The sequence below is a fragment of the Halichoerus grypus genome, chromosome 6, assembly GCF_964656455.1.
Source record: "Halichoerus grypus chromosome 6, mHalGry1.hap1.1, whole genome shotgun sequence".
Classification (NCBI taxonomy): Eukaryota; Metazoa; Chordata; class Mammalia; order Carnivora; family Phocidae; genus Halichoerus; species Halichoerus grypus.
In genome coordinates, this window is record NC_135717.1 from 23,498,400 (window position 1) to 23,511,058 (window position 12,659).

At 44.0% G+C, this 12,659-nt stretch overlaps 1 protein-coding gene across 6 annotated transcripts in view; it reads right to left on the reverse strand.

The window, feature by feature from the left end:
• Window positions 1-12,659, reverse strand: part of LDAF1 (lipid droplet assembly factor 1) — a 53,717-nt gene that overhangs the window by 32,224 nt on the left and 8,834 nt on the right. For 3 of the 6 annotated variants that reach the window (XM_078074709.1, XM_036087774.2, XM_078074710.1), the window contains exons 3-5: window positions 8,767-8,935; window positions 7,142-7,280; window positions 2,882-4,527 (exon numbers count right to left, since the gene is read on the reverse strand). In XM_078074709.1, coding sequence (XP_077930835.1) covers window positions 4,446-4,527; window positions 7,142-7,280; window positions 8,767-8,935 — 390 coding nt within the window. In that variant the 3' untranslated portion in view covers window positions 2,882-4,445. Of the gene's footprint in view, window positions 1-2,881; window positions 4,528-7,141; window positions 7,281-8,766; window positions 8,936-12,659 lie in introns of those variants that run through there. The other 3 variants (XM_078074711.1, XM_078074712.1, XM_036087790.2) reach the window with 1 other exon arrangement.

A 12,659-nucleotide genomic window follows, 5' to 3' on the forward strand; every position in this document is an offset into this window, starting at 1 on the left:
TTTGTATATAATCCCCACACCTTTCCCCCAAGAAGGCAAAGAAAGCATTTCATTAATTCATAATTGTCACAACTCTTACCAACCAATCAGGATGTGTGTGTGTGTGTGTGTGTGTGTGTGTGTGTGTGCGTGCATGCCTATTTAATCACTCACGATATGTGTATGCACGCATGCACATGTGTTTTGGGGGATACCATGGCATAGGTAAAGGAATGCAGGTTATTCTCAAATTCTACCCCCTCTCTCTAGCTCCACCTTTTCTCTCCTGCTCAAGGAAGCACAGCAAAACCTATGTGAAAGTACTCAACCCTCTTGTGACAACTCACACCTGATCATGCCTTTGCCAGAGTGTTGCAACTCTGCGCTGAATCTCCTGGGTTTTTTTAAACATTTTATTTTTTTAAGTAATCTCTATACCCAACGTGGGGCTCAAACTCACAACCCCAAGATCCAGAGTCGCACACTCTACCGACTAAGCCAGCCAGCACCCCTGAATCCTGTTCTATGCAGAGCAGACAATAGAAGCCATGCACAGGTGCTAGTTGAAATGGTCTTGGGGGACCATTGTCTACGGGGACAACTCTAGGGGGAGCCAACCATTCACATTCCATTTTATGAAACTGGCAATCCCTGGAGTTATTTGACACAGCAGCGAAGGTATGGGTACTGTTAGAGACAGCATATATTAGGGCATGAGTCCAAATCTCAGAAGGCCACAAAGGCAGGTGGCGGAGTTGACATTGAACCGCATGCTGGGTACAAGCGTGGGTTTTGCAGTCAGGCAACCTGGGCTTGAATCCCACTTGTTTCTGAGTGCCCTTGACAACTTAACCTCTCAGTCTTCCAGGTTTTTCATCTCTAAAATGGGTGGTAGCGAGGACTGACTGAAAATGTGCATTGATTTGTAGAGGGTTTAAGATAGTGCCCAACACATGGCAAAAACAGGCTCCTGGACAAACTGATAAATTAACATTCTGGCTGTATAAAGTCACGGTTTTCATGCTCTAAGGATAAATTACCTTTCCCAATGAGTCACACATTGAACTATGCCTAAAAGGCAGGCACATTTTGAATAATCAGGGAGTCCTAACATTCCTCCAAGCTTGGTTAACAATAGGCCTTTCACATGTTCCTGTTCCACTAAGTTTTAAATGATGGTGCACTGTGTGTTTTGACAACTATGCTTTATGGTTCTATTCTGGGGCAGGCGCTCTGCTGGGTTCTGTACATTATTTTACTTCGATCAGCAAAGGCCTTGGGCTCCAGGCAATGTGATGGAGAGCCTAAACTGCAAAGCCACGATTTAGATGCCACATTTCCTGGCCGAATTAGTGAGTCAGTTCTGCTCTAAATCTTAGTTTCACGCCTAAAATCCAGAGGCTGATGGATATAAAAAAAGAGAAGCCAGCAGGGGCAGCTTGTGATGGGTCTTACCCAAGTGCAGTGGGAAAGCACCTTGCACTTTGCAGAGTTTGAAGCAAGGATGTTCATGTAATCAGAAATATGTTTTAAAACGATCTCTTGGCCACTTCTAGGAGAGCATTCCATAAGATGGCTGTGTAAAGCTCTCAGCACTGAAAACACTTCCAAATCTTGTATCCCCAGCCCAGACCTACACTCTAAGCTGTCTACCTCACACCCCCAATTAGTGTTAAAAAGGCCTATCTAACTTAATATGAGCAAAGGAGATTTTGAATATTCACCCAGGCCCCATCTCAGAAAACTGTCTCTAACTACCCACTGGTTCAAGTTAAAAAACTTAGGTGCCATCCAATGTCCTCCCTTCCTTCATCACCCACATGCAATCCCATCACCAAACGCTGCCGGCTCTCCAAATTAGGAAGGTCTCCATCACCTCCACCCCCATGTGGCGCCACAACCATCCTCTGCAGACCTAACTGGCCTTCATCTCCTGATCCACTGCCATGGAGTTATCTTTAAAAATCCAAGTCTGATTGTGTCCCTTTAAAATGCATGGTCTTCCCTTTGCTCTTTGATGTAAATTTCTTATTCTATGGGGCCCTGCATGATGGGCTCCTGGCTCTCTTTCATCTGCCCTTTGCTCACCAGGCCCAGCCACACTGACATCATTTCTTTTCCAGTCTTTGGGCCTTTGTGTCCCTGTGCCCTCTGCTGGGAACACCCACCCCCAGCTCTTGGCATGGCAGTAACTTCTCATTCTTTGGTTCAGAGAAGAAATCCTTGCTTGCTATGATCAAAGTGGCCTCCCCTGGTTATTTGTCACCCTTTTACTTTCTTCTGATACACTTATCACAATCTAATATTTTGTTTACTGGTTGTAGCAGGTAGACCCTAGGGTGAAGTCCTTGATCCTGACCTCTGGTACACATGCCTTTGTGTGATTCCCCTCTCGAGCATGGTTGGGACCCGTGATTGCTTCTAACCCACAGAATATGGTGAAAGTGACAAGATACATGTGATTACACATACGTGATTATGCTACATAAGAATGTAATGCCTGCCTTGCTAAGAGAATCTCTTGGTGGCTTCAAAGATGCAAGTTGCCATGTGTGAGGTGCCATATAGCCTGAAAAGAACTGGATGCTGCCAATGACCATGTGGGCTTGGATGTGGATCCTTCCCCGGTTGAATCTCAAATGAGAACCCAGCCCTGGCAACACTGCGCTTGTAGTCTTGCAAAGGACCCAGCTAAGCCAGGACTCCTAACACACTGAAAATGTGAGATAACATATATTCTTTTAAGTCTATAGTTTGTTGCAAACTGTTCTACAGCAACCGTTAATACACTTGTTAAGCGACTCGTGTTAGAAAGTAAACGGCTGGAGGCCAGAGACCTTTTCATTTTTCATTACGGCCCAGCTGGGTAGATAGCATAGACAGATGAGAGCAGACACTTGCATGAAGAAAAGAAAAATTTAATAAACACCAATTATTAATACTCCATGTGCTGGCAGGAGTACGCAGTTCTTTTTCTCTAAGAGGTAAAGCCACTTTTAGGGACAGGCGTGGCTGTCATGGGATTCAGAAGTTTCCAGATTAAGGCTTTTATGTCCTGTAAGTAGGACAAGCAGCAGGCTTTTTATTTTGTCTGCCCAGCAAATATTTCCTCTCCGTCTCCTATTCCTTTGGGAATATGCACCCCACCCTACGCAAAATCAGTGGGGCTGACATAAACCATCCCCTGGCTCCGGCATGAACCTACGGCGTGGCCCTGCCCCATTGGCATAGTCCACCCTCCCGACCACTGTGATTGGTTCAGGATTGCTCACATGACTCAAGTCTGTCCAATCAGAGCCAAACCCAGAAGCTGACGTATTAAAGCCAGAGCTGCTGGGACCTCCACGTATGCAGGGCCTGTGACTGGAAAAGCAGCTCACACGAGGAAAGCAATGCTGAGGGATGAAGAGAGAGAGATGCCTCAAGATGCCGCTTGAGCCCCTGGATCCAGCAGTGTCTGAAAATCTACCCCCTGGCTTTTTAGTTGAGTGAAAGGAACTCCCCCCTTCTGCCCCCCCCTCCAATGCCACTTTGGGTGGAGTGTCTATCACGAGCCCTATTACCCGGGATCTGCCATGAAATCAACGGAGAAGGAATAAGGGGGGTCTGATGTCTAGGGGGTGAAATAAAGAGTAAAGAAAAAAATTTCATCTACATAAATAGTTAATAAAATGCCACAGCAGACCACTGAAGGAGAAATCCCACAGGATTTTAAAAGCTTGTTTAGTCCTTTAGCATTTTCATAGGACTTTTTACAGAAATGGCTTAACAAGCCAAGTTCTTTCAAACAATACAAAAGTATCAAGTGCAAATATTTTAAAGAGTAACGACACGTAACAGTATTCAACATGGAAACTCTTTAGATTTTTTTCAAAAGTGCCCTTGGCCATAAAGTTAACTTTGTACTCTATTTTTTATCCAACTCTGTCTGAGAAGCCATTATTGCCAAATGTTGCTGGTTTTTTTGATAAAAAGCTAATAAGGCAGAAGAGCTTGATCTGTTTTGCTCTTTCCCCACTTTGTTTCAAATAAGTGAAGATATAAACAGGTTCTCTCATTTCTGAAAAAAAAAAAATCCACAGTTGCCCCAAACTGGGCCCTTGGACACAAGACTGAGTCTTTGGGGTCAAGCTGCCAGGCCTCTTGTAGAGGCTCAGGACTGGGCCAAGGTCAAGTCTGCACATTGGGGAGGAAGGGTGAAAGGCAAGGAGGTGCTGAGCCACTGCAGTTCTCTGCTAATTCCCATGTGAGGGTGGATCAGCCAACGGAACCAAAGGACTCATGCAAAAGCAACAAGATCCCCAAAGTGGCCCCTGTGGGATCCTAGGAATACGTGAAAAAGCTAGAGGACACTTCCAAGGAGTGCTTGACCACCCAGTCCCCTTCTGAGTCATAATCCCAAGGGCTGAGTATGATCTACAGCCTTCGAGAAGTGCTTGGAAAAAGCTCTGGCTCTGCTGGGCCGGTCATTCCTGGTAGAGCCCCTCTAAGTCTGCGGACTTCATAGCCAGCTGACAGTCACCACTGGAGTTTTGTTGTGTCAGAGGTCTGTTTGGTAACAAGAGGAAATGGTTAGCTCTAGGGCCTCTTTGAAGAGCTTTAATGTTGAGAGTGCACAAAGCTGAATATATGATATTCTTTGTTGGTTTATTTTTAGCTGCTTCTTGCAACCACGCCAGATTTAAGGCTATACCTATTTTATAGATGAGGAAACTCAGGGCACAAGAGGTTAAAATGACTGAGTTAGGGGTAGGGATTATGCCCCTTCCCCCTACTCTAATTTGGGTATTGCAAATGAGCAGTGCATGAAGTTACAAAAACATGCACGGTAAAAGATCTAAAAAAAGTACAAGACAGACAAGGGGATTTTAATACAACAAAGTAAAAACGGTCACATTTCAATTAACCTTTAAGAAACTACCACTTATTGAGTTTTGGTGTACTATCAAAGAAGAACATCCATAGTGGTCTGAAAAAGCTTTTCCTCCCTTTGCCAGCCACACATTTGTGAGGCTGGGTCTTCAAAACCCAGCTGACGTCTATTAAGGCAGACATTAAAGATATTTGTGAAATGTAGGGGCGCCTGGGTGGCTCAGTCGGTTAATCATCTGCCTTCGACTCAGGTCATGATCCCAGAGTCCTAGGATTGAGCCCTGAGTCGGGATCCCTGCCCAGTGGGGAGCCTGCTTCTCCCTCTCCCTCTATCCCTCCAGCCCCTGGGCTTGTGTGCACTCTTTCTCTAACAAATGAATAAAATCTTAAATAAAAAAAAAGATATTTGTGAAATGTAAAACTCAGTCATTTCATTTTGTATTGGAAAATATAGTTACTTTTCATAGAGATGTTATTTATATCAACAGGTAATACTGTCCCTTTTAAATGAGTATTTTTCAAATTTGTTGTTAATTTCTACTACAGTAATTATTGATCCATTTAAACCACATGAACAAAACCTTGGGAAGACTCAGTAATTTTAAGAAGGCAAAATGTGTCCAGAGAACAAAAAGCTTGAGAACCACCGCCCTAGTGAAAACAATGGGTCCAGGTGCCTCAGTTGGGAGGAGGAGGGGAGTATTAGGAGATCAAGGACAAATCTTGGAAATCTTTTTAATCTCTTCATTGACAAACAGGTGGTATTCAGCTTTTGTTACTCCTTGTGGTATAACAGAGCAGGGTTCAGAGGCAGGGAGAGATTTTTGGCTCAGAAGCATCAGCTTCAATAAGCCAAATTTAAGCCAATATTTCTCCTTTTAACCCCTTTAAGACTGATAGTGATCAAAAAGCAACTTATAAGAAGCTGGATGTAATTCCAGGGATATCAACCAGGCAATCCTGTGACAACCAGCCCTGAGCTATTTTAAATTATACCCACTTCACATTTTATTTTCTAACCTGAGTAACAACAGGATAACATTTTGGTAGAAGTTCAAGGGCTACTCTATAGAAAAGCAAAATTCAGGATATTGGTTCTTTTAGAGCAAGGGTTGGCAAATTCTTGGGCCTGTCTTTGTAAATAAAGTTTTATTGGAACACAGCCATGCTCACTTGTTTTCTTATTGACTATGTTGCTTTTTGGCTACAGCAGCAGAGTTGAGGAGTTGCAATATGGACCACATGGCCCGCAACGCCTAAAATATTTATCATCTGGCCCCTTACAGAAATTGTCTGCTGACTCCAATCACTTGGAATCTTGGTTAAGAGGTTTTGGAGTTAACTGACCTGCATTTAAGTCCCTTCTCTGTTACACTTTGCTTTGGGATTTGGTTTCATTTCCCTGGTCACAGGATGGAGCTAGAACCTGCCTCCACAGGGTGGTTGTGAGGATTACATGAGCTAAGGCCTGGAAAGTGCATAACAGAGTCCCTGGCCGGAGCAAGTACTTGATGGATATTAGCCACTCTCATCAATTAAGCAAGAGCTTAAAGGAAGCACAGTGGAGTCACGTCCTACTTGAGACTTAGATTCTAAATTCAATAAAGAGAAAAAGATAAAAATCAAGCATTAAAAAAAAATCATCACTGAAAATCCCTCAGGAGGGTGGCCCATTATAGACAAACAGACTGTCTTACAGTAATTCCAGCATAGCTGGTTTTCCCTCTAGCATTTAAATAGATCACTGTTCCTTCAGCTGAGGCTCCAGATGAAGGGTAGCTGGCATTTAGGAGCCATAATGTAGGAACAAAATCTATACCATCAAACACAAGATCACACTCAGTATGGTGACACACTCACATTCTGAAGAGCAAAGAGAATGAAGATAGACATTGGGAACAGCAGATTCACAGCCCCCTGTATCAACCTGAGATATGTGCATGGTGAGTGGAATGGTGGCTCATTATTCTTGTAGCCCCCCGCAAAAAACACCTTATTTTGAAGTTTTGTAAATTTAATGGCATCTTTTAAAAGGAATCAATAACAATTACTTCACATAGCGTTGCCACAACAACAAAATGAGTAATTGTGTGTGGTGGATGATGACAGCATTTTTTTTTGTTTGAAACTCCACTATCAATTCTCATTCGATGTCTGATGTGTATGGGAAACCATACAGAACACCAGCCTCTCACAATTTTACTTCTAGACATCCAACTAGGGTTAGGGTAGTATTTGTGAAAATCCCCCAAATGGTAAAGATTAAATTACTGCATTAACATGTATTTACCTGGGAGGAAACCAGTAGTTGACAAGGCTGGAGACCACGACGTAGGACACTATGATTGTCCCCGACATGGCGAGTGATACGAAGCTCAAGCCACAGAGGACACAAAGCAGTGAGAGGCCGCCCACAGAGATGACCAGTCCTAGGGGAGAGCATAGTTAGAAGCATTCAGCTAAAACAAAGTGAAAGCTGCCAGACCCCAAGGCACTGTGTTTATGACAGTTAACTCAGACTTTTTAAGTGAGGAGATTTCTCATAAAAATCCAGATTTCCAGCATCACTTAAAAAGGAGGTAATCTAACAACCCGAGGGGGCCTCACTGCAAGGCAAACATCCTTTTCCTTGCCTTGGGAAGGGTCAAACAGCTCAGAACTCCAACCTCATGGCTACAGTGATATAATTTCAGGGACGGACCCTGCAAAGGAAGGAAATCAGAGAATATAAATGGATGTGCTGCCTTTTCACAAAGATTTACAAAATCCTCGATCTGTGTTTTTCCAAGTGTGGTGGACAAGCACTGTATCAGAACCAGATGCCTCGGGAAGGCTTGTGTAAAATTCTGATTTCTGGACCCCACTCCAGAACTACTAAATAACCATCTCTGGATGAGGCCTGGAAGTATGCATTTTCAAAAAACAAGTAAACTTATGCACACTCAAGTTCTAGACTATTGTTCTAAAGGCTTTGTATGTGCTATTCCTGTTTAGAAAGTCTTTTCTTCCCCAAAGGAAACAAAAGTTGTTACAGGTCTTTAAATCCTGTCCTCTGTAGAGCTTTGCACAACAGGACCAAAAGTGGCTCCCTTCTCCTAAATTTGCTTTTGCTACAATCCTCATTCACTCCTCCACCCATTCATTCATCCATCCATCTATCCGTCACTATTTACTCAGCAGCTTCTCTGCCAGGCTGTATTTTGCTCATCCGTCAACGATGCCCACCTTCTCCTTCAGGGGTAAACTGCCTTATCCACAGTCCCCTGGGCAGGGAAACAACTCTAGGTGCTCTTAGTTCTGGGAAGCCCTAGGATAAGCCAATGACCCAATGGCAACCAGCTCTATGGCCAGCATCTTGTGGTTTGTGATCTGACACGAAAAAGCAAACTGAGCCAATCAGATCTGCCTTCTCAGTAATTTTACCTTAGCAACAGAGGGAGAAGGTGACAGTTGGCAGTATGACCTCAGGAGGAAAGGTGGAGAAGGGGGAACATTAGTGCCTAGCAAGACACCTGGCATGCAACAGGTGTTCAATAACGAGGTGTGGAATAAATTGGACTCTGTTACCATTCGTGCCGAAGCCACTCTGTACCATGGGCTCTGCTAAGCATTTTATGGGACTCTAACTTTCAATCCCTACCACAACCCTTTGAGACAGTTTTATTATTTCCCCAGTTTACATATGAGGAGTTTGAGGTTCAGAGAGGGTAAGTAACTTGTCCAAAATCGCACTGGTGGAGGTAGGATTCTAATGTGGACTCCAAAGTCCATCTTGTAACTACTCTGACAATCCGCCTCGGTCACTGTGACCTTTTCAGGAACAGGAACGTTGGATGAGAGTGGCAGCTACCCAATAAATACCCGTACCCCCAGCTGACTCATTTTCCGAAGGGGTTGAACAGATGAGCAGGATACCTTCCAGTAAAATGACTCCCACAAAAGCAGCCAGGGAGGTAAGCACCACGATGAGCAGGAAGAACCCGACAGGAACGGCTGACATGACCACAAACACCAGCACGGTGAGGGCCATGAAAGGGTGCCTGTCCAGGTACTGCCCCACCGGAGACTTCATGAAGGCAACCACCTGCGGGCAAGACAGAAAGAGCCAGGACTGAACGCCATGTCTGAAGCGCAGGCTGATGGATCCACCTGGGCTGCAGGAAGTATGACTAGAGGCAGGAAAGTTGGAGGGCTCGTAAGGAACCTAACAAGTCAACACTAACAATTCTCCCAAGGCATGAGTCACCCTGGCAACAACTTAAGGAAGCTGTAGACTGATGGCAAATTTGCGGGTCCCACCCAACCTCAAGTCTTGTGAAAGGAGGAAAGACCTGGTCATGGTTCTACCACTTCACACACACCCTCCCAAGGGGCCCTCGGCACGTGTGCGCATGGATGTAACGTCCACACGATTTATCTCCTGCTGCATAGCTGAGGTTTCAGAGCCGCGGCCACTGAGGCACATAGAGGTTAAGTCCTTGCTACTTGGCATCACTTGGGAGCTTGTTAGAAGCTCAGCATCTCAAGCTCTGCCCCAGACCAGCTAAATCAGGTGCTGATTTTTAATGAGAGCCCCAGGTGACCTGTATACACATGAAAGTCTGAGAAAGCAATGGGACTTGCCTAGAGTCACACAGTTTCCAAGTGGCAAAATCTAGGCCCTCAAAGATGAATTTTTCACTCTAAATGTCAAATGCTTGCAATGGCTGCCACCTTGTTAGGAAAAAATGCATGCATGTCATCAACGTGGATACCACAGTCAGGCCTGATGACTACTGCAGGCTTATGCTGTGTTAATGAACAAGCTATCTTCCTTCATCAGGCAAGAGAGTTTGTGGATCTGGCTCAGTGGAGGAGGGCTGCTTTAATGCAGAACTGACCCTAGAAAATCCATAAGGATGGGCTCCCCCCGTCTTCTTAAGCCCCATTCCGTTTCTCTCCTCACTACTGACATGTTAGTTCCTGTTCTCTTAAAAGGTTCCATCATTCCAGAACTTTTCCCCATCAAAACCTTCATAGACATTGGGGAGGGTATGTGCTATGGTGAGCGCTGGGTATTGTGCAAGACTATGGAATCACAGACCTGTACCTCTGAAACACATAATACATTATATGTTAAAATTTAAAAAAAAAGAAGATAGCAGGAGGGGAAGAATGAAGGGGGGGAAATCGGAGGGGTAGAGGAACCATGAGAGACGATGGACTCTGAAGAACAAACTGAGGGTTCTAGAGGGGAGGGGGGTGGGAGGATGGGTTAGCCTGGTGATGGGTATTGAGGAGGGCACGTTCTGCATGGAGCACTGGGTGTTATACACAAACAATGAATCATGGAACACTGCATCAAAAACTAATGATATAATGTATGGTGATTAACATAACACAATAAAAAAAATACTCTTAAAAAAAAACAAACCTTCCCAGGTCTCATTCCTTAAGGCCTTATGGCAGCTGAAATGAGGAGGAAATTCAAGCTATGGCGATCATGGTTACCACTACCCAAAACACACGTGCCTCCTAGTGACTCCAATGGTGGGAATCTGGGGGCCAGCTGGAAGACAGGAGGGTTTTGTAGCTCAAGGTGATGGTGATCAAAGTGCAGGGTTCATGCTGCTTAACTAGAAAAGGCTGTTGTTCCAAGAAGCCGCTGCCATTGGTCTTGGGCTTCAGCATTGCCTCCTTAGGAGAATCTCTCGGCCTGACAAATTTCACTTCCAGTCAGGCCACAAAAACAAAACAGAACAAAACACAGCACAATGCCCACCGGCTATACTGCCTCTAGCTACTCCTGAGAAAAGCTACCGGACTTGGCTATTCCACTTCTCTCGCCAGAGGTGACTATACTAGGAATGCCTGGCTCAGATCATCAGAACCCAGTGAGACTCTCCAGTTAAGGCAGCTGAAGGTGAGTGAGGAGGGGTCACGGGAGCGGGGCTGGTCCCTGGAGCTGTCGAAAGTCTTGATTGCTTTCCGGCTCTAAAGTCCACATATATTCTTAGTAAAACCACCCAGGCATCCTCTGACAGACTGAACTGTTCTCTCTGGTCCTTACCATCAAGAGACCCAGGAACCACAGTGGGGAGCAGATGAGGCTGGAACACTCGAAGGCCAGGCTTATGAATTTACACCTGGACCCCGCAGCATAGCAACCACATGTGGCCACTGCACACCTGAAATGTGGCTAGTGTCACTGATGAACAGGATTTTTAAGTTTAATTTCTATTTAAAAACTGAGAGATGCTTCAGTCACTGGAATATTTTGAATTACATTTCAAATAAGTTAGGTATGTTTCAAATAAATTTTCCAAATGTAAATTTTATGAAATCTGAATAGCGAGTATTTTCAATGGAAATTTAGTATCTGAATTGAGACTTGCACTAAGTGTATTAAAAAATGTAAACTATCTCATCGCTAATTTTTTATATTATTACATGTTGAAATTATATTGTTCTGGATATACTGGGTTATATAAAATATATTGCTAAAATTAATTTTTCATCTTTCTTTTCATGCTTTTTAATATGACTACTAGCAAATTTAAAAATCTCTACATGGGTTACATAATATTTCCATTGTAAAGCACTAAAGTTTAACTTTAAATTTTAAGTTTTAACTAAAGTTTAATCTTTATCTTGGAAAAAACAGGAAGCAAACTGTTGGCATTCGAGGATTACGATATGTTCAAAGGACTAATTTAAGAAATAAGAACATGGCCGTAATGTGCAAAAGGCAATTATGAAGATTTGCAGGAAGTCAGGCAAGAGACACTGATGGTGAAATCTAGGCTGTTGGCAATATGAAAATGTAATGACAAAAGAAACATCAATAGGACTTGGGGACGGTTTGGCATGGGGATCCAAAAGGAGAAAAGCAGAACTGTTCTTCCAGACCCTAAGGAATCTATTTTTCTCTTAGCCTCTTCTGAGTCTGGGCCCTATAACCAAAAAATAGAAAGTCATTCAGATATGCAGAGAGACCATTTAAGATGCAGTTAAGTCCAGAAATTGTCTTCCCTCAGGAGGGATGGCCCTGCTCAGGCCAGTCTGTCACAGAAGGGGAGGACAGGATTCAGTCATACCTAATAATAGAGAATGTTCATTAAACACTCAGGGGCCAAGGCACTGTTTTAAGTGTTTTCAATGTATTTCCTCATTTATTTCTCCCTTCAATGCCCAGGAGCAGGTAATGAGGAACATTATTTAAATCCAGGGAATTAGAACATAGCAATTCACTTCTCATTCTCATGGCAACAGAGAGGGGTTCAATGGGAGGATGGAAAGGTAGACGGCTTAGTTCACAGTAACATGAACTGCAATTTTCCATCCCTCTCCTGGAAGCAGACACATGTCATCCAACCTGGATTTTCCAGGCATGGTGCTGTGCTGAAGAACTCAGGAATGCCAGGCTGGGACAGACTACCACCATTAGGTGCCAGGCTCTGTGCTACAGCCCTCTCCAACAGCTTCTGAGATTATCCTCACAACAAACAGATGAGCCTGGCATTGCTTATTTTAGAGAAGAGGTGATGGAGATTCAGTGGCCTAAGCAACTCACCCAAGGTCAGACAAAGGCAATTTATTTTAAAATTCACACGAGTATGGCAAGTTCCAAAGTAGGGGTAATGTGGCCAGTACTTAAGGACCTGAAGGTTCCATCTGGAACTATTCAGGAGACAGGCCAATTCCCTGGTGACAGAATGCAAAACACAGAATGCAAAAGACAATCAGTGTCCACTGTCCCTTGCTACCAGAGAGGAGGAGGATGAAGGCGTCAGGATTATTTAAAACCACTGGTAAGATAGAACACATGA